The 23,216-nt window shown below is 37.0% G+C and overlaps 2 protein-coding genes across 2 annotated transcripts in view; one reads left to right on the forward strand and one right to left on the reverse strand.

The window, feature by feature from the left end:
• uhmk1 (U2AF homology motif (UHM) kinase 1) overlaps positions 1-18,639 on the forward strand; it is a 49,364-nt gene extending 30,725 nt beyond the window's left edge. Inside the window, exons 4-8 of the mRNA XM_028810996.2 lie at positions 344-438; positions 3,227-3,303; positions 14,218-14,316; positions 14,575-14,663; positions 17,709-18,639. Coding sequence (XP_028666829.1) covers positions 344-438; positions 3,227-3,303; positions 14,218-14,316; positions 14,575-14,663; positions 17,709-17,855 — 507 coding nt within the window. The 3' untranslated portion in view covers positions 17,856-18,639. The remainder of the gene's footprint in view (positions 1-343; positions 439-3,226; positions 3,304-14,217; positions 14,317-14,574; positions 14,664-17,708) is intronic.
• The window catches only part of uap1 (UDP-N-acetylglucosamine pyrophosphorylase 1), a 411,004-nt gene that overhangs the window by 179,956 nt on the left and 207,832 nt on the right, over positions 1-23,216 (reverse strand). The gene's annotated exons all lie outside the window — the stretch shown is intronic.

The following is a 23,216-nucleotide window of genomic DNA, read 5'->3' on the forward strand; positions in this document are numbered from 1 at the left end:
CTTGTAGCATGTAAAAAGTAATGAGGACAGTGAGTGAAGATGACAAGTGCCATTCATACATGTGGGCATATTGTTTCAAGATTGAAAACAATATAGTTTACTTTTATTTTACTTATTAGTCAATCTTGTGAATAGTACCTACAATGATGAAAAATGATCCCTGTTTTTTCAGAATGCATGGTCCTAGTTTTAACATTTCTTGCATAATATTTTTTTCAGAATAAATTTTAGATAACATTTAAGTATTATTATCTTGTGTGGTTTATATATGCAAACTTTAATAAAGTTATTTAGACATCCAGCCTTAGTTATCTTTTTGTAACTATGTATTTCTAATGTTTAGGTCAATAGTTCTGCCATTATTGATCACATCTTTGCTAGTAAGATTGTGGTTGGTTCTGCTATCCCAGTCTATCATCTCAGAGACCTTATAAAAAGGTAATACATATATTTTTTTCATTAATTTAAGTTTTGGCAATAAAAATAAGAATATAGGTAATATATAGGGTGTCCATAAAGTCTGTGTGCAATTTAAAATAGTTGTAACTTTTTAAGTATATGTGATAGAGAGAATTCGTAAAAAGGATTAGAAAGCTTGATGTATCTAGTTTTTTTTTTTTGTCTTTAGAAGCTTTATTTTTGCCGTATTTGGGGAACTGAAAATCCACATGGGTCTGTTGAACATGAGATTCTTCCAAAGTTAATGTGTAGTGTCAGTCAGTCAGTCATTTACCAACCTGCTACATCCTAACACAGGGTCACGGGGGGTCTGCTGGAGCCAATCCCAGCCAGCACAGGGCGCAAGGCAGGAACAAATTCCTGGCAGGGCGCCAACCCACCGCAGGACACACACCCACACACCAAGCACACACACTAGGGACAATTTAGGATCTCCAGTGCACCTAACCTGCATGTCTTTGGACTGTGGGAGGAAACCGGAGCACCCGGAGGGCAGACACTGGGAGAACATGCAAACTCCACGCAGGGAGGACCCGGGAAGCGAACCCAGGTCCCCATATCTCCCAACTGCGAGGCAGCAGCGCTACCACTGCGCCACCGTGCTGCCCAATGTATAGTGTGCTTTGGGGAAAAAATCGAGTCATAGGGCCATTCTTTTTTGAAGGGTGTGTTGTTAATGGTGATAGCTATTTATAAATGCAAAATTATTTTTTTCCTAAAGTTGAATAATTAAGACTGATAGAGAATACAGTGCTTCAACAAGATGGTGCTCCTTGTCACTTTGCTTTGCATGTTTGACAGTTTCTACATGAGAAATTCCCTAACAGATGGATTGGATAAGGTGGACCATTTTCTTGGCCTCCACGCTTGCCAGATTTGAGTCCACTGGATTTCTTTTTAATGTGGAAATTAATGTTTATTCAACCAAACCTCGATCTTTAGAAGACTTGCAAGCGAGGATAACTGATGTGATTGTTGGTATTACTGAAAATCAGCTTGAAAATGTTTTCCAAGAACTACAGAATAATATTACGCTTTGTATTAGCAATGATGGTGGACATGTTGAAAATTAACAGGAACAATAAAAAATGCAAGTGTTTCTTGTTTCTAATCCTTTTTACAGATTCTTTCTATCACATATACTTACAAAGTTACAACTATTTTAAATTGCACACGGACTTTATAGACACTGTTATTTCAAATGTGAACACTCTTATAAAACTGTGAAAGACTATTCTTTGTTTCTCCATTCTGCCTGAAAACAGGAGGTTACATTTTGTTCTCAGCATTCACTGTAATCTATAGTATGTGCAACAAGGAACATAACATATCAGACCTATCATTTGTGGGTGTATTTCATTTACAAACTAGTCAATCTATTCATAGAACTAGTGTTTCGCATATTAAATCAATTGGTAAACTTTGTTGAATATCCTTCTTGTATATGTAGAGTGCTGCACTCAAAAGTAATTCACCTTCTATAGCAGAACATTCAACATGTAAATTGTGTCATACTTGTTTACTTGATCTTCGCAATACACCATTCTTTATCCAGTAACACTCCTAACTTTTATGGACTTAAAGGATGTGTCTGGTATTTTTCAATTTGAAGTTATTTCTTCATCAACATAGTATATATGCGTTTGCCATGTGAAATTGTGTTCTAAAATTAATTTTTTGCTATAAATAACAAAAAATATCTTGCCTGCTCTGCTGCTTTACAATAGACGGTATGGGGCATGGAGGAAAAGCTTAAAAACATCCCCTTTTCAGGCCAAGACAGTTGTGTGACCACAAAATAGATCTGTAAAAAATAATTTTATCGCATATTTCTGATGCTATTTTTCACATGGAAATTATGGAGTGGATTATTATTTTGCAGCAGAAGTGTCTTGCATCTTCTGTTCTCAGTTCATAAGGATAATTAGCTCTGCATGCTATGATATAGAAAGTGAATTTTGCATTCTTTCCTTTTAGAATTTATGTGTTATAGACTGGATTTCCTTAATTACCTTGGTGACAGTTAAAACAATGTTTGAAGTGTGGTGATCTATCAGGAATTCTGTTCCGATACATCTAAAATTTTTATTTAAGTTTTTATGTCATCCCATCCTTTTATTTTCAAACCTCTGATGAACACCAAGTGCCAGTCATGCACCTTACAGTTTTAAGATTAGCATTCCCTTTATCTATTTTGTGCCAAATCCACAGAGAATACGTATGAAAATAACTACCTTTAACTAAGTGATGTATTCTCAAATTGCCATAGAATCCTGAAGAGTTCAGAATTAATGGGGGGGGGGGGGGGGGGGGGGGGGGGGGGGGGGGGGTGTTGTGCACATCTACTTCAAACACTGATTACCTGTGCACTGAAATATAGAAAGTTCAAAATAACTGAGTGATGTTTAGTTCTTAAAAGATAGATAGATACTTTATTAATATATAAAAGAACTCTATTACAAAGTAAGCCTTAGAAGAAGAATCACATTGTTTTTTAAACGGCACACGCAAATCAGAAAAAGAACTGCTGCTTGAATTTTTTTATAGCTGCTTTTGTTTTCTCTAAAGAGAAGTAGCAGTTTAGCAAATAACACTAATTGTTTTGAAGTTTATAATTTAACAAGATGTTGAGAGCACAAAACATTTTAATGTAATCTTCTAAGTTGAGGTACTAAGTTAAAATCCATTTCCTTGAATTTTGAAATGAAGTCGTTGGCCAGTTAACTTCAAAATAAAACTTTTTTTTTTATTTTATTTTAATATAAAGCATGCTTCAGAGTCATCGAGCACAAAGAATTACTGCTGAAAATGCCTTGTGTAGTCCATTTTTTAGCATTCCTTTTGGTAAGTACATTGAATATCAATGCTCTTTGTTTAATGCTCTGTTTCTGTAAGATGCTTTTCTTTGGAATGTTGAAAGAGATTGTGGTTTATGAAGTAAACTCATGCAGACACTATGATGTACAATTTCCACATGCTGTGCTGGTTACTGTTCAGTCTGGTTTAGTTTTGTATAATGCTCTACCACCAGGGGTGTCAAACTCTGGGCCTGGAGGGCTGCAGTGGCTGCAGGTTTTCATTCTAACCCTTTTCCTAATCAGTGATAAGTTTTCACTGCTAATTAACTTCTTTTCCCTTCATTTTAATAGCCCTGCTTTTAATGATTCAGTCCTCTAAATTTATTCTTTTCTTCATTAAATGAGCCAAACAGAAATGAGACATGAAAGTAGCCAACAGATGAGCAGCTAAACTGGGATTTCAAACTCCAACCAATTTCACTCCAACCAATCTCTTAACGTGAAGCTGATTCTTGTTGTTAATTAAACCCATTATTTAATTCCATGGCTTGTTCCTGCTCTCATTCTGCCACAGCAGACATTTCCAAAACTGTTGATTTTTCTGTTTTTTCTAAGAACACCGTCAAAATGTTTTGGTGACCTGAGAGATCAGCCTTACCGAGACCATCACGTTTCTTTATTTTCAGATATTGTGTGATGGGCACAGGTGAGCTGGTCATGTGGCGGCTCGTTTTATGTCTCATTATTGTTTGGCTGCTAATTAAGGAAAAAGAGACAACTAAGGGGCCTGAGTCAAGTTAATTAAAATGAAGGCAAAATAAGATAATTAGCAGCAAATAAATGGTCACTAATGAAGAAGATGGTTAGAATGAAAACCCTGCGGCTCTCCAGGACCGAAGTTCGACACCCTTGCTCTACACTAAGCATAGCATCCAAGTTCTGTAACAGTTTCTCGGGTGATATACAGTTACAACATTACAGATTACAAAATGCATACACATGAATTTTTGTCTAAACACAAAGTAAAAGATAGAAGTTCCAAAATTAGTAAATGAATTGACCCTAAAAATATTTTAACGTAAACCACGGGTTTGATTCACAGTCCGTTTGAAACACAAAAACTGGCTTCCCACTCCGTCATGGGCATTCTTCAGCACAAGTCTGTGCTGGGCTGTCTAATCTGATGACGGAATCTTTCTTCCCTTTGTTTCCAAGACTCTCAGTATCTCAGGTGCCTTTGCCATGGCCACAGAAACAGCTTAGAAGTAGATTAGTGGCACCAAGTGTCACACTACATTACCAAGAAGAAAAACAGAATAGAGAAGGATTATTCTAATACTTACATTTTTGTACAAAAGACTGAAAAAACAAAGATGCACAACTAGTCAACAGCTCTAATCAGGGAATGCTAGATTTAAGTAACGAGTATTCATCCTGGATTTAAAAGCTGAGATCAAAAGGCACATCTCATACAAGCTGGCAGATTGTTCCACAGCTTTGGGTTCTTGTAGCTGAAAGCTCAGACTCCCACTATTATTTTGTTAATCCTAGTAATCTTCAGTAGTCCGGCAACTTGAGATCGTAATGCACACTTCAGTTATAATAGGTAAACAGGGGCTTGGCCATTTAAGGCTGCATATTTAAAACGGAGGATTTTGAAATCAGTCTTAAGCTTAACTGGAAGCAATTGTAGTAACTTAAAAACAGGAGGGTTTTGTTCTTATTATAATTATTGCAGCAGCTTTTGAATTAACTGTAAGCTGCATATGGAAACAGTTTGAAAACTCTGTTAATAACGCATTGCAATAGTCAATCCTGTACTAAGTAACAGTGTCATGCTTTTCAGTTGTAAAGTTAATGAGTAGCTTGCTAGGAAAAATGCTGCAAACCCTTAACTGAAGATTAATAATGAGTTTGATTAGTCCCTCATTTCAGCTGTCAAAATTATGTGTAGCTTTATATGAGCAGTTATTATTATTTTGTTACTGTGTGCCTTGTATATTATTGTTCACCATTTTGCAAAGTCTATGAGCATCCATGAAGTAAATTTGCATGAATTATCTTCAGTTGAAGCCAAAAGGTTAAATTTACCTTGACCTAAGATTTTCAAACTCAAATGTTTCACAACTCCACACTTGCCGTGTTACCATACATTCCCTTTGTTAGGACCATTATGGGACCTACTTTATTTCTAAAAGTGAAAGTAATAGGTAAGAGAGAGATTTATTTTTGCATTTATTTAATATGTCAGATTTTCATTACATCAAAACTTTACCTACACTGTGTTAGTATTTGGTGGCTTTACCTTTTAATTGCTTAACGAATCAGATGCTTAGGGTAGCCTTCCACAACCTTCTCACAATATGTGGCAGGGGTTTCACTCAGTGGCCCCTCACATGGACACGCTTTTTACAGTTCAGCCCACACATTTTCTCTGCAGTTTAGATCAGGCCTGGCCACTCGAGTCCTTTCAACTTGTCTTTATGGTCTGGTTTTGGGCTGCTCATAGTCCTGATTCATCATTGTATTTAATGGGAGTGGGTTACATATGGCTTGCAAAGTATTTCATGATTGGTTGTCATGGGCATTTTAAATAATGACATTACTCTGCTGTTGACCTCTGGTGGCAATTCTCAAAGGGGAATCGTCCTTACCCAGGATGATTGTCGAAGTGATTCTCCAAGGGGCAATCAGGATGACTGTCAATGGCAATTCCAAGTCTAGAAGATGCCCATCAGGGCAAAATTGGGTTGTGAGAAAAAAAGTTTAAGAAAGCGCTGCTTATTTTATTTGTTAAAAATTTGGAGAATGCCTGCCATCCTTATTCATCTGCATGTTAAATTTCCGACCCAAGTTTGAACTTTCTCACTGATGTCATGAGGTGTTGCTTCAGTATTTCGTGACAATACTCCTTCTTCATAATTTTCTCAAGTGCCCTGGTCCTTTCTTACCACCCCCCTATGCTTTCACAGGTTAGGATAGTGTCTTTGAGGCAAAAGCTCACCCTTCTTCTACCACACCTAGCAATGATTATTATGACGCGAAAAGTTCCATTTTAGTTTCATTTGACCAAAAACCACACCTCCAAAAGTCCAGGGGGCTAATGTATAATGTTTCGTGCGCCTGTTTCCACACTCACTTTGCGATGTATAAAAACTAATCTTGACGTAAAGCCATGCACATTCTTACGCCAGCATAATGGTGCACGGAATGGCCAAACTATTCCAAAAACATAGCTGCTTTACTGTTGTTACTTTCAGTGCACCACTCAGAATATTTGAACCCACTGTATCTGAGTGTGGAATCACAGCTGTACAGCAGCTGATTGGAAAGCTCTATGGCAGATTGTGTCAAAACCAAGATAATTAATGGGGGGGTACAGCTTCTAGGACACGTGGCCACAGCCATGGACACATTCTATTTGAACTGTTCCCTTACAACAAGTACTTCAGAGCCTTTCCTGTAGGGACCTCGCGGTTCAGAAACAGTTTCATCCCAAGAGCTATAAACGGACTCAACCAGTCCATCAAGTGCTCCTGGTAGAACTGTTTGTACTTACAAGTACAATCACCTCAACTGTAAACTAGCACTACAGTTGTAATATTGAACAACCTGAAGTACTGCTTTCTTATCGTATTGTTGTTGTTGTTTTATCATTTTATAGGAAGATAAGTGTATGAGGATGGGTATATTGAATCTCATTGTACCATACAATACAATAAAGAAATTCGAATCAATAGATGAGAGCATGTAATTTATAGATGATGATGATGACTGGCTTCTAAGTCGATTTAGATTTTCCAAGTTCTATCTTCTTCGAACTCTTGATATCATTTTTAAGATGAAATGCACTAAAGTGTGTATATTACATTATACAGATACATTTTTAACTTAATTTAAATAATTTGTACTGTTAAAAATTAAACGTGTTGGGACAGTGGTAGAAATAAGTTGGTGCCCGTTCTGGGATTGTTCCTGCCTCACACTATATACTTTCTGGGACTGGCGTGACCCTGGATGGCTAGATGGATGGAACAATTAAACATGTACTGTGAAGATGTTTCAGTGTCCCTTAAAAGTTATTAAGAATCGATGTTCTAAGCTTACAGATGGCTTGACATTTATTAAAGAGCTGATTGGTTACTTGGAGAAGGAAAAGGAAGGGCAGGAATTAGGGGTTAGTACGTTTGAAAGAGACAGTATTGCTGCAATAAATTATTTTTATCGAGGGTCACGCACGGCGCAGCAAGCATCTTGGCGGGAAGCAGGAACAATCACTGGAAGGGAGCGCCAGCTTGTCATTACCACTGTGGCACCGTTGTCACCATGTTTATACATAGCTTAAATTCCTATCATCATGAAATATCAAGTATACTATCTTGAGTATTTAAGGTTGTTCAGAGAGCTGTAATATCATGAATGTAAATGGATTCTGTGTTTTGTCAGCAAAGAGAAAGGCCCATTTAAGAAGCACGTAGTGATTCACGGCGCATAGAGCAACATAGAGGAACACATAGAATATGATTTATTTAACATGCTACTTTAGTTACGATGGGATTTGAGAAACTAGTAAAATTAAACGATTTTAAGATTAAGTTTACCTTAATGACAAAATAAACTACGTGACTAAAGTGGAAATTTCAAGATTAAAGTTGACATTTCAACCTTTTTTTTTCCCCACTGTGTCCCTATTTTTTTTTTGTCTTCCTCTGTACCCTAATATGCTCATATGTCGCTCAGACGGTAGGCCTATGACTTGCCTTTTCATGGCGACCCTTATATATGACCACATCTTTATTTTCGTGTACAGAGAGACTTTCTGAACTTGAACATTCGAGTTTTTCCCTTCACTCGATCAACTTTTGTTGTTTATACCACTGCTTAAACCAACATAATAGTACTTTTTTTTGCACTCCACTTGGTATTCGCTGAAATTTCTTCTGTTTTCCCTGTGATTTTGCCATTGTCTTTTTACAAGAATGCTAAACTTAAGGACTACTTTATATTCATTTGTATATTCAAAGAGGCATAATTTTGGGAGGAGCTCTGGGTCGGGTGGCAGGAGCATGCATGTACATTACATTTCACGGTGACCAGGATTTAGTAGAACAACTTTGAAGATGGTGTACGCGCAGACTTATGCATCTGGATTTTTTTTTGTGCGTATGAACATTGTGTTTTTGTTTGTACACCATGTTTTAGTGTGAATTCTACACACACACGTTATACATGAGGCCTCAGGTCTTTTTCTTGGTAATCATCTGCAAACTTCAGTCTAACCTTTTTTTTTTTTCCTGGAGTTATGGTCGTGGCAATGAAGGCATCTTTTACTGGTGGATGTAGATACTTTGGTTTCTAATGCTTCCTGTAACTCCTTCACCAGTTTATTTGTTGTTGTCGTCTTAGGGCTCAGTTGAACTTTTCTCAACAAAGGTTCTTTCATTCCTGGAATTAATTTCTGACTTCCTTCCTGAACGATGCAGTGTCTGTTTGGTCCCTAGATATATGTATTTGCATATAATTGTTTGTACATAAGCTTGTTGAGCCTTCAGTTATTTGGAAATTGCTCCCGAGGAGGAACTGAACTTGATAAGGTTCACAGTTTGCTTTCTGAGTTTCTTGTATTTTTCTAAATGCACCAAGGCATTGGCTGTAAAGGCAGGCCCTAAAATGCAAAAACAGGTGCACTAAACCAATTAAGACTTGACCAATTAGAGGCTTCTGAAAGTCATTATGTCAATTTCTATAATATTCCAGGCTGTCTAAACAGGCATTGGTGTATGTAAACTTTTGACCCACTGAAAAATCTGGTATTGTAAATAAAGGCTACAATAAATCTGTCTCATAGCTATTATGTTGATATTACCAAACTATGGTAATAAAGTTGATGTCCTGATTTACTAGGTATTAGTCTTTAGTCTAGGTATTATGTAAACGTTTGCACCATCTGTATATGCAACAACAGTTTAACAGCTGATATTTTTTTTTTGTCTTGGTTTGATATGATTTGGGGGGAAAATGATCTTTTCCTGTGACCTTTGGAGGTCAGAGTGCAGGGTCCAGCCATTGTATAGCACCCTGGAGCAATTTTTTCAGATTAAGGGCTTTGCTTAAGGGCCATCAAGGTAGGATTACCCCAGTCCCAACTGCTGTAATGGGATTTTGAACCATCAATCTTCCAGATCCCAGTGCAGATCCTTAGCAAACATTGCCATCACTCACGCCATAAGTCCTGGTTTTTGTCAACTGATTCTGATAGCTTTCAGATTTTATTCTTCTTGATCTTGCACACATACATGTATCCATTCTATTTCAGGTCTCCATCACAAATAAGTTGTGACTTTGTCATAAAATGTTTCACGTACATAGGTGCATTATTGGATAAACTGAAATGTGGGAGCAGTCAATAATCTACCAACAAAAGTTAATTGTGTGTATCATTTACATAACCAGATTTAATTCAGCTTCAAGCATCTGCTGACATTTTAAAATTCACATTAGATTTGCCGTTTAATTGATTTAGCATTCATCACATCCCAACAATCCTATTTGAATAATATGAGAAAAAAATGTCATTAATAATTGACAACTTATTACTTATTTTAGGTAATGACATTTCATTCTCCCCAAAGAGACTTTGTATATGAAGCTGCAAATTACATAGCAGTGATGAAGAAGGCAATAAAATGAAATGGTGAACATATAGGGGATTATAATGTTTAACTCAGTCCTAAAAAAAATTTGAACTAAAATCTAAAATATTTCTGATCCTGCAAATAACATACCTTAACTTATTTATTTGTCTTTTTCCTGAAGTACAGGTGCAATAATCTGTCTTTGGATAGTTTGTCAGTCTATCACAGAGCCAGTTTAGAGTTCCCATTTAATATTATCTGCACTTTTTTTGGGAGAAAATTGGGGAATCCAGAGTAGACCCTGTTTGGACAAGGGAGTACATGTGATTGGACTCATAATTCTTCACAAAAAGTACAACATCTATAAAACATAATCCAGTGTTACAGCTACATTGGTGGTGGTTTATTAGTCCGCATTTACTTCAGAAACCTTTATATAATCTTTTAGTTTAAAATATCTTCCAGCATTTAAAACTGAAGCACTCTGTCAGTTCTTAATAAATTTGGTGAAATACTAGTTTATAAACTTTATGCCAATTTAACAGAAACATCCATCCTTCTTCCTAACCTCCTATCCGGGGTCACGGGGAAGCTGGAGAGTATCCTAGCAAGAATAAAAGCACAAGGCAGGAATGACACCTGGACAAGGCACTAGTCCACTGCAGAGTGAATGCACACACAGAGGCCATTTTAACAATGACAGTTCACCTCACCTGCATGTCTTTGGACTGTGTGGTGTAATCCTTAACACCCAGACGAAACCTACGCAGACACGTGGATAACATGCTAACTCCACACAGGGAGCACCCTGGATGTAATCCCCTGTCTCTTTGTCATGAGGCAGCAGTGCTACCACTATAATACTGTACCACCCACCCCTTAATAATGATAAATTATATTTATAGAGTATTTGTAACTATTCAGCATGCTTTACGCAGACAATGGAGAGTTGCTTTAATAACCACCAATGTGCACCATCCACCTGGAATGATGCGATAGCAGCCAATTCTTGTGCCAGTACGCTCAACCGACATTAGCTATTAGGTGGTGAAGGGTTGCGAGAGATAGTTAGTCAATAAGAGACTGGGGATGATAAGGGGGCCAGAATGACCAGGCTGTGGTGGGTAATTTAGCCCGTACATCAAGGTACATCCTACTCTTTTCGAAAGATGCTCAAGGATCTTTTATAACCACAGAGAGTCAGGACCCTTGTTTTACATTTCATCTGAAAGACGGCACCATTTTTTTTTTCGTCACAGCATTCCCATCACTTTACTGGGACATTGGGATCCACATACAGACCACAGGGTAATCGCAAACAGATGGCCTCACCAATATGTCTTCCAGCAGGAAAAAAGTTTTCCCTGGTTGGTCTCCCATTCTAGTACTGGCCCGTGCCCAATCATGCTTAGCTTCAGGTGGATTGCCTGTTGTGAATTGCAGGCAGTATGGCTACTCCCTTAACAGAAACATTTAGGATGAATTTTGTGTCAGAGCTTTTGAAATGATTGGAAAATTTACAGTGCAAATACTGCATTATGATTAGTGAATAAATAACGATTTATGCATATGATTCAATGTAATATAAGGTTGGGTAACTTTTGCTTATGTTTCTGTTTAGCTGCTGGAAAGTGGAAGAATTTGATGTTAGAACAGCAAAAGGAGCCTTCTATAGAGTTAAAAGTAGAAAACCTTAGTCATTGAATAGCTTGCATTCTCCTTTGAGATGACTGGATATTTGAAAAATCAATTCCAGCAGGTGATATTTAATAAATATAGGAGGTCTGCATATACCCATCATAGATGTTCAATGCTGTTTATTTATATGTATGTATGTGTGTAGGTGTGTGTGTGTATATAAAATCTTTGTATGTGTTATATATGCTTGTCATTAGTAGTAGATCAAATATTATAAGCAAATCATGATGTAAAGGAGGAGAAAACTAATTTTTATATTTCTGAAGTGTAACTTTCTACGGCAGGTTATGTTGTTTAAGCGTATTTTTCTTTTCTTTTCTTTTCAAAATTCCTTCCTTTCTCAGTGATTTGACTTAAATGCTATGAAGGTTTCAATTTTCTAGACCAGTGTTAACAAAGAAATTACAAAATTAAAGCTTTACCATTGTATACCTCTAGAGGTCAGTGTTCATTTAAAAATGTAAACCTCATCATAGACTTTTACAGTGCATCCGGAAAGTAATTCACAGCGCATCACTTTTTCCACATTTTGTTATGTTACAGCCTTATTCCAAAATGGATTAAATTCATTTTTTTTCCTCAGAATTCTACACACAACACCCCATAATGACAACGTGAAAAAAGTTTACTTGAGATTTTTGCAGATTTATTAAAAATAAAAAAATTGAGAAAGCACATGTACATAAGTATTCCCAGCTTTTGCCATGAAACTCAAAATTGAGCTCAGGTGCATCCTGTTTCCCCTGATCATCCTTGAGATGTTTCTGCAGCTTAATTGGAGTCCACCTGTGGTAAATTCAGTTGATTGGACATGATTTGGAAAGGAACACACCTGTCTATATAAGGTCCCACAGTTGACAGTTCATGTCAGAGCACAAACCAAGCATGAAGTCAAGGAATTGTCTGTAGACCTCCGAGACAGGATTGTCTCGAGGCACAAATCTGGGGAAGGTTACAGAAAAATTTCTGCTGCTTTGAAAGTCCCAATGAGCACAGTGGCCTCTATCATCCGTAAGTGGAAGAAGTTCGAAACCACCAAGACTCTTCCTAGAGCTGGCCGGCCATCTAAACTGAGCGATCGGGGGAGAAGGGCCTTAGTCAGGGAGGCGACCAAGAACCCGGAGGTCACTCTGTCAGCGCTCCAGAGGTCCTCTGTGGAGAGAGGAGAACCTTCCAGAAGGACAACCGTCTCTGCAGCAATCCACCAATCAGGCCTGTATGGTAGAGTGGCCAGACAGAAGCCACTCCTTAGTAAAAGGCACATGGCAGCCCGCCTGGAGTTTGCTAAAAGGCACCTGAAGGACTCTCAGACCATGAGAAAGAAAATTCTCTGGTCTAATGAGACAAAGATTGAACTCTTTGGTGTGAATGCCAGGTGTCATGTTTGGAGGAAACCAGGCACCGCTCATCACCAGGCCAATACCATCCCTATAGTGAAGCATGGTGGTGGCAGCATCATGTTGTGGGTATGTTTTTCAAAGGCAGGGACTGGGAGACTAGTCAGGATAAAGGGAAAGATGACTGCAGCAATGTACAGAGACATCCTGGATGAAAACCTGCTCCAGAGCGCTCTTGACCTCAGACTGGGGCGACGGTTCATCTTTCAGCAGGACAACGACCCTAAGCACACAGCCAAGATATCAAAGGAGTGGCTTCAGGACAACTCTCTGAATGTCCTTGAGTGGCCCAGCCAGAGCCCAGACTTGAATCTGATTGAACATCTCTGGAGAGATCTTAAAATGGCTGTGCACCGACGCTTCCCATCCAACCTGATGGAGCTTGAGAGGTGCTGCAAAGAGGAATGGGCGAAACTGGGCAAGGATAGGTGTGCCAAGCTTGTGGCATCATATTCAACAAGACTTGAGGCTGTAATTGCTGCCAAAGGTGCATCGACAAAGTATTGAGCAAATGGGATTTCTCAGTTTTTTTATTTTTAATAAATTTGCAAAACCCTCAAGTAAACTTTTTTCACATTGTCATTATGGGGTGTTGTGTGTAGAATTCTGAGGAAAAAAATGAATTTATTCATTTTGGAATAAGGCTGTAACATAACAAAAGGTGGAAAAAGTGATGCGCTGTGAATACTTTCCGGATGCACTGTATTTCTCCCATGTGCTGGCCATTGCTTACTGTATATGTTGAGGTAAATTGCTATTTGAAGATGTATATTTACGAACATTTTAAAAAGTGGTTCTCGGGAGCTGCCAAAAATACTTTGTTTGCATTATTTTTATTATTAATTTTATTGTATATAATTAACGTTGACATTTGTATGTAACAGATGATGTTAGTTTATTGAGCAAGTTGATATCAAAAAATAAAGTCTCTTGAACAGTATATTAAATTACTAAAAAGACTGGCATGCTATTATTGTTGGGATAAAATGACAAAGCTTGTTTAGATTAGTATGCTTCTTTTGCCGGTTGTGATTGTGTTAATGTTAAATACTCAGTCTTTTTATACTTCACAGTCTAGCATTCTGATCTAACTTCTTTAGTTTACCATTCCAGAGTCCCTACACTCCTGCCTTTTCATGACATGATGTTGTGTTAAGTGTAAAGCTGAGTAGGTTTAAGAATGCATAATGGATTTCTGTTTTACTATATATTTTTAAATTTCTTTTCAAGCACCACATATTGAAGATTTGGTTATGCTTCCCTCACCTGTTTTGAGGTTGTTAAATGTAATTGATGAGCGCCATCTTCAGACTGAAGAAGAGTATGAAGGTTAGTATTTATCTGTATGGAGAAATTTCATGAATATACAGGTGAATATTTTATCACAAGTTGCTTCTAGAAAGATAGGGAGTATGTAGGTTTATGGCTACAGGTTTTCATTCAGTTTAATTTCATTAGCATATTCGTTTAGCATACCTCCCTTATTTCATTAGCTTTCCACTTTCCGTTTTAGTCCTGTAATCAGGAAGAGACCCCTAGTAATAAAGTTAACTTTTCCATTATCTTTTATTCCTTTTCTTGTTTTAGATGTTGTTGAAGACATGAAAGAAGAGTGCCAAAAGTATGGAGTTGTGGTTTCTCTCCTAGTCCCAAAGGAAAACCCAGGCAAAGGCCAGGTAAAAAGTGGGCTGGGACTGCAGGTTAAATATATTTCATCCAAGCACTTAATTTAGTGAGTCGCATCCTTGAACAAGTATTGTATTATAAATGTACCACTGCATCCACAGACTTTTAAAATTTTTTAAATCAAACTTTATTGTGGTAATCAATGTATAAACTTCTCATTTTATTGGATAAGCTCTCATGATACTGAGACGCTACTGGGAGCAGCAAGCTGCAGTTATTGCAGCTGTAACAAGAAGCGGACGTGAGAATGACTGCTCAAGGCAGCAATGCACATTTCATGATACTGATTCAGAAATAGGCATGCAGGACTCATACAGCAGTGGATGTAGTTTTGCTCTCAATAGCAGTCCTCTAGTTTGGCTGAGATAGGAAACTGCCAAATACACAAGGCTCACTTTTCTGGTCAGGTCATATGTTTGTACCCAGTGAGTACAGCAGATATTTGCAGAGCACAGAGGTTTGAACTTCTTGCAGAATGTTTTTTCAGTTCTATTTAGATCCAGTCAGCACCCAGAGCTAATGGGTCAGTAAGGCATTCAGGCAGGAAAGAGAATGACTGCCAGTGGTGGAACAATTTTGTAACTTTATAGGTTTATAGACTCACTAGCTGTACCCTGTGGCTTCACCCACATAGTAATGAAACAGGACAAACTTTAAAAATCAATAGATGTTGGCACTATATCTGATCGTGTTCAGCTCTGACGGGAAAGCATTCCCTACGTGGGGATAAAAGCACATGGCTGTGATATCTCTGGCAATCATCAGCTACCCTCTAAAATACATGGAGCTCTGACCTTTGTCTCTCAAAAACGTCAAACGTTACTCCTTAACAATCTGTAGATGATAATGTCTTTCTTTTGAACAAACAGGTATCGCTAGCTAAGCGGAGGCAAGGTGCACTCCAACACGTGGAGAGACGTGGACTAACTTGAACAGAGGCTGGCGAGTGAATGACGAGGGCTTCGCTCCCGCACTCTTGGCCCACAGCCAGTCTGTCGGATTTGTATAAATACATCGGTACCGTAAGCGAATTATGGATCTTAGTGCATTGAGAGAAGTCGCAAATTCATCCGGAATGTTTAAGCAAGGGCGGCACGGTGGCGCAGTGGGTAGCGCTGCTGCCTCGCAGTTGGGAGACCTGGGGACCTAGGTTTGCTACCCGGGTCCTCCCTGCGTGGAGTTTGCATGTTCTCTCCGTGTCTATGTGGGTTTCCTCCAGGTGCTCCGGTTTCCTCCCATAGTCCAAAGACATGCAGGTTAGGTGGATTGGCAATTCTAAATTGGCCCTAGTGTGTGCTTGGTGTGTTTGTGTGTGTCCTGCGGTGGGTTGGCACCCTGCCCGGGATTGGTTCCTGCCTTGTGCCCTGTGTTGGCTGGGATTGGCTCCAGCAGACCCCCGTGACCCTGTGTTCGGATTCAGCGGGTTGGATAATGGATGGATGGATGGAAGTTTAAGCAAATTATAGAAAACAACCCGATCTAAATTTTCTTAGCGAGCACCTATGGGCCAAGGGTAACCTACATTCCAAATTTCAAGTCCCAAAACCTCATGGTTCGGGAGATTTTGTGATGAGTGAGTTAGTGGTATTTGGCTTATATACATATACACATATACACTGCCTGGCCAAAAAAAAAGTCGCCACCTGGATTTAACTAAGCAAATAGGTACGAGCCTCCTATTGGATAATTACTGCATGGGCGATTATCTTTCAGCTGGCAACAAGTTATTTAACCCCAACTGCTTCTCATTTCTTAAACAACCATGTCAAAAGACAAATCTCGTGGTCGTGGAAAAGATGTTAGTCTGTTTGAGAAGAGTCAAATCATTGGCATGCATCAAGCAGAGAAAACATCCAAGGAGATTGCAGAAACTACTAAAATTGGGTTAAGAACTGTCCAACGCATTATTAAAAACAGGAAGGATAGTGGGGACCCATCGTCTTCGAGGAAGAAATGTGGCCGGAAAAAAATCCTGAATGATCATGATCGGCGATCACTTAAACGTTTGGTGAAATCAAATCGAAGAAAAACAACAGTAGAACTCAGGTCTATATTTAATAGTGAAAGTAAGAGCATTTCCATACGCATAATGCGAAGGGAACTCATAGGGATTGGGACTGAACCACTGTGTAGCCATAAGAAAACCACTAATCAGTGAGGCAAACCAGAAAAAAAAGGCTTCAATTTGCTAGGGAGCATAAAGATTGGACTCTGGAGCAATGGAAGAAGGTCATGTGGTCTGATGAGTCCAGATTTACCCTTTTCCAGAGTGATGGGCGCATCAGGGTAAGAAGAGAGGCAGATGAAGTGGTGCACCCATCATGCCTAGTGCCTACTGTAGATTGTGATCTTGGTGAAAAATTAATGCAACACTGGATGGAACTAAATCTTGTGACATTGCAGAAACTTATCGAAACAATGCCACAGCAAATGCGTGCTGTAATCAAAGCTAAAGGCGGTCCAACAAAAATTAGAGTGTGTGACCTTTTTTTTTGGTGGCAACTTTTTTTTTGGCCAGGCAGTGTATATAATATATATATATATATTTTATAGATTATTGTCATGTGTACAGAATACAGTAAAGTTCTTACTTGCATGCGCTAATTAAAATGCAACACAGCATATGTCAGTGCAGTGCAAATATTTTATGTTAATGCTTAAAATTGTTTTTTAAAAAAAAAAAGTAAAACCTTTTAAAAACATATATTAAAAGCTGCGTATTTGGACACTAATTGGAATTTTTCATTATTTTGATTTGTGAATGCATAATTAACAGTAAACATAAACAGTACATTTCTTATATGACCATTTCATATTGAGTGATTATTTTGTCATGAAGCCTGATGTGCAATATGAATTTTATCGAGTCCTAAGTGCATTGTCTCATGCCAAGGGTTAACATTACATCTTGACACTGTTCCTGTTTCCATCTTCATGTTGTAATTGAAAAAGAAAATTATTAAGAAGTATTTGAATGTATTGACTTGCTTTTAATTTAACTGTAAATTTCATTAAAAAAACTTCCTGTGTTGCAGGTTTTTGTTGAGTATGCAAGTGCTGGTAACTCCAAAGAAGCCCAGAAGATGCTAACTGGAAGAACATTTGATGGGAAGTTTGTTGTAGCCACCTTCTATCCTTTGAGTGCCTATAAGAGAGGATACTTGTATAAAACCGTGCTTTGACTAAGTTCCTTAAGTTGATTGGGATCGTTTTGCTTTTGTAGTATGGAAAGAGGTTCTCACCAAAACCTTTATATTACTGAAACCACTGCTAAATATCTAAATGTTTTCATATTTGGAAATGTTATGAGAATATGAATAGGTAAGAAAATTACCACCCCTTAGATGAAAGCCAAAGAGAGCCATCAGTCTTTAATCATGTGTGTCCAGTTTACTTTTTACATAAGAAAATTAAAATTCAGGGTCGTCTCCTCAGGTAGATGAAGCAGGCAGAAGCATATTGTTGTTGGCAGGTCATAAAGTAACAGGGTGTATCACTTTTTTCTTTTTCTTATTAACAGACTTCCTGTATTAGCACATATCTACCCAGGTACTTTGGTGAACAACTTGAAAAACTCAATTTTAATCCTGTGGATTCTTAGTTGAAAAAGTCGATATTCATCCTATTTATTCTCAGTGGATCTCTAGAATCATGCTGGCACTGAGAATTTTGTAGCAGTTTAAAATTATAGTTCGTAATATAACTTTCTGTTGCCTTGTAGACAGTAGATTCAGAAAAAAGTAATTGGTATAATGAGGAATTGGGTTACATATACAATAATATATAGGGTTATATATACAGAAATAATGCAATCACTGATACGAAGAAGAATCTGTATACAATTTATTGGCTCTGGCAGCAATTTGCCAGTAATGTACAAACAACTGTGTGTGTGTGTGTGTGTGTTTAGACATGTATGTACAGTATGCACTATTATGAGCTTATGAACAGGAGCAGTTGTATTTTCTGCAATTGATCATTCGTGAAATAGAGTTAGTATTTTTAATGTTCTTTATTGGTAAATAATGTATTTTACTAAAAAAAGAAATTGTCACCTTTAAGCATGAGCAGAGAGATGTTTTTGGTAAAGGTGATTTGTAAGTACATGCTATAATTTACATTGCAAAACATACAAAAAAAGGACCAAATGATTGTAAAAATTAAAGTTGGAAGAAGCAGATGTTAACAAAACAATTTCCACTACGTCCTTAGAATGTAATTGGTTGTACAGATTTGTAGATCACATTAAATTGTATACACTGTACATTTTAATGTGATCCACGAATAGCCGCCTTTTCCAGTTCTTTGTTTATGTAGTCCAGTCATATCACAGTATTAGGTAGAAGTCGTTTTCAGTCTCATTTTAGAATATTGCTGTAGGGTAATAGCCATTTTGATTTTAGGTAAAAAATTAAAATAAAAATTTCAAAGCATTAGCATGACAATGTAATCCAAAGATATTAACAATACTACAGCTTAATGACCAAATAGGTATACTTTTAATTATATGCACATTGTCTGTACAATTCATCCAGAGACTCCTGCCGTTTAAAGAAGTTGTGATTAAGAACAAAGTTTTCAAAATACTTGGTCTCTCTGGGTAAAAGCAGAAAATATTTCTGTTTCTAACATAATATTTAACATTCTGTACTGTTTACATTTAGCAACAATCTTGTTTTAACTTTACATTTTTGCTAAGTACCACTTAAATTTAGATTGCTTAATGGTGGTACACTTTGTAGCTGTTTCCTGTTTGTCCAAAGTGTAATGAAATTGGACTAATTCCAAAAATCTAAAAACTACTGCATATATTTTAAAATCCAATTGTTTATCTGTTGACTTGGAATTTACATGTGTTGGTTTGACCGTAGCATTTTAAAAATATTTTAAACTGTGTGTGAAAAGTGGCCTACAGTTGGCAAATGAGGATTGTTAGCAAATATTGTTTTGTTTATATGGCACTGCTGACTGTCCTAGCATTTTGCTAATAGCTTTAGTATAATTCATTCTGTATAATAAATGATACATGTTTTAACATATTTTTTAAGTTTGTAAGGAGCCGTGAACTTGAAATATAGACATGAATGTTGTACCTTTTTATTTTTGAGACCTTACTATCCGCTGTTGCCTCCACCCTTCAGGATGAATTGTGCATGTTACTTGTCATTGTACAGATGTTAATGCAGCTGCTTCACAGTCTGTGAAATTTGAATGTTCTCCGTTTTGTAGAAGTAGCTCTTTTCTCAAGATATTCCTGTTTATTCCATCACCTGAACAATGCTCAAGAGAAGTTATGTTAACTGGTCAGTGTAATTTGGCATGTTAAGCAAATATATAGGAGTGTGCCCAGCAATGAACTGGCAGCCCCAGCTATTGTTTCATTCCTGCTTTGTATTTTTCCAGCAGCTAATAGATAAAGTGAACTCGGAAAATAGCGGGATACATTCATTCGGCAAAATCATAGATTGAAAGTGTTTTTTCAAACAGAGAAAAATGTGTAGCTTACCTTTTCAAAACTGTTAAAACATAAATAAAAAAACTAAAGCACAAAATGCATTCATAATTAAAACTGCGCACAAGAAAACACCATGTATCTGTAATGTTAATTGCCTGAATCTCTGAATATCCTGTAAATCCTTTGATCCTTGTGTTTGGAGCCATTAAGTATGAATGAGTAACACTTTGAAATTCATAGAATGAACGTCATTTCTGAAGTCTTTTTGTCTGTTTCCTCATTGTTTTTAACCTCTTTAACTAGAGGTAGTCGCACCTTTTATTATCTTTTGATTCTTTCCTTTTTCATGGCATGTCTTGCAGCTCGTCATAGTCCATTTCTTCACTTCAAGGGCTGTGTTTCCCAATAAGTCTGATACAGTGCACCTTTTCTTTAGTCAGCATCCTTTGGGAAATATCACATGAACATTAGGATTAAACCAATTGTCAAATTCTAGATTACACTATAACACACATTGTGATGTTAATGGTACTGTGTAATGTTATAATTAAGGATCAGTTTGTAAAGCCTATCCTTCAATATTGTTGCATTAATAATTAAAATGATAGAGAATGATAGCAAATTATAAAGCTTTCCAGACCTTGAATACAAGCCTTGCTGTATACAGATACTCAGCCATAGAAAGGATCATGGCAACAGCATTTTATTTATATAGCAAATTTTCTTGCAAATGATGTAGCTCAAAGTGCTTTACAAGATGAAGAAAGAAAAAAGAAAAATAAGATTAGGCAATACTAAGTAACAAAAAATAAAGGTGCGATAATCAGGGAGGACTGGAAACGGAAGCAAAAATTTCAAAATACAGTGGTACCTCTGGTCACAATCGTAATTCATTCCAAAACTCTGCACGCGACTTGATTTGGTTGCGACCCGAGCATAATTTCCCCATAAGATTGTATGTAAATACGATTAATTCATTCCAGACCGTATGAACTGTATGTAAATATTTTTTTTATTTAAGATTTCTAAGCACAAAAATAGTTAATTATACCATAGAATGCACAGGGTAATAGTTAACTAAATATAAAAACATTGAATAACACTGAGAAAACCCTGAACAACCGAGAAAACTAACATTGCAAGAGTTCTTGGTAGACCAAGTTCGCGCTAGACCCTTACGAACTATTTGTACAAGATCCTTACGAACCGCTCATTGTAAACACTTTTAAGCACAGGGAAAAAAAATCAAGTTTAAAAAATCCTTAATTTATAAAAAAAAAAAAAACTATCCGTAAACCACCAAGAAAACTAACCTTGCATGAGTCGAGTTCTTGCAGAGAAAATGAGAAGTCATTGACGCATACAAACCGGAAGGCCTCCAGTGTTTTTGTTTGCCACCAGAGCATGTGGTTGTCAGCAGATGCAAACTTTTTTATCGTAACTCGATTTGTACGTGTTCAGAAACGTTCATGACCAGAGGTTCTACTGTAAATCTCATTACATATGGAACAAAACTTGATTATCCTTTTTAGAAAATGAGGAGAAAATTTTTAAACTGAATATTGTGCTGTGAAAAGTCTCAATGTATATAATACATCATTGTCAATTCTAAGAAGCAGTGGCATGGCTAGACCTGTATTTTAGGGAATGGAAAGTTGGTTCCCCCTTCAGATTTTTTTATAGGGAGTGTGTGCTTTTTTGTGATTATTTTAATGACATATGTATGTGGTTTTTAGGTGTCATATTAGGTTCTTCTACATGACTCTGACCATGTTGGGATGTATAGTGTAAATGCTATTGCACAAGGCACAATAAATACTGTGACACTAGCTTTGCTCGGGGGAAGTGAGGATAAAACCATAGAATTTTTTTTTCCTTGTAGCCTAACAAAACCTAATTGTTACATACCGATCTGTTAACTCTTGATATAAATGTAACTAAAATTAGTATACAGTATTTGCATGTATTTACACAAATAATATATATATATATATATATATATATATATATATATATATATATATATATTAGCATATGGCAGGCATATGTTTGAGATTGAAGAAATGTGTTTATCAGTGGTCATCAGTTGTCCCACTGAGCAGTGATACAGTAGTGTAATATTAAAACATGACTGTTTTTTTTAAATTCATCTGTATTTCCACCACCTTTAAGTTTACATGATGTGGAAAATACTTAGTTTTATATTCCTTACTGGCCATCATTTCATAAGCATTTAGGTAGTGAACTTGCTGGTAAATATTTCCTAGTCTCAGTTCAATGATGGTGAGAGAAATATACCCATTAAAAGTTAATGACTGTTTATTTGTAACTTTGGGAACCATGAGATACTTGGTATGCAAATACTGTATACTGTATTTAAAAAAAAAAAAAAAAAATTTTCGAATTATTTTGTAATATTACAAGTGCAGGGAGCATATTAATGGAGGTACAATTTATTAAAAAATGAATAGAATTTATTAAACATCAGTTACTTCCATGTGTTTCTTTAGAAATATTTCAGATGTATTGGTCACTCACTAACGGTCAAGTGACCATTAAAATTACACTTGAATGCAATTTCAAAAGCATGTGCAATAAGCTGACTTTAAAATGGTAAACATAACATTCCTTTTAGTCCAGTTCAGGATCGCAGGAGCTAATAGTATGGTGTGCAAGGCAAGAAGTAGCCCTCTGACAGGATGGCAGTCCATCACAGAACTCACCTACGCACAACACCCACACTCGCAGGAGGTGGGAAATTATGTTTATTCATTTCAAGCTGTGACAGCCTGCTCATCTTAACTTTGCATGTGCCATCTGACAAGGTTTTAGACCCAGATGGACACCCATTGTTTTTGTGTTTACAGTGATTTAAAATCTTGCACCCTGTATTGTGCACTACTAATTAATTTAGCAGCAGATGACCACAGGACTGAGTAATTTTCTCTTTGTAGCAGTCCTTAAGCGGGTATTTGGCTAGAATTTTGCTTTGCCTTAGGAAATGTTCTCCATCTTAGTTAAACATGTTTTTCTGACTGTGCTATTCTCTCATTTGAACTTTGAAACATAGAAAGTTATGATTTATTCA

This window comes from Erpetoichthys calabaricus, chromosome 10, assembly GCF_900747795.2.
Source record: "Erpetoichthys calabaricus chromosome 10, fErpCal1.3, whole genome shotgun sequence".
NCBI classification, from domain to species: domain Eukaryota; kingdom Metazoa; phylum Chordata; class Cladistia; order Polypteriformes; family Polypteridae; genus Erpetoichthys; species Erpetoichthys calabaricus.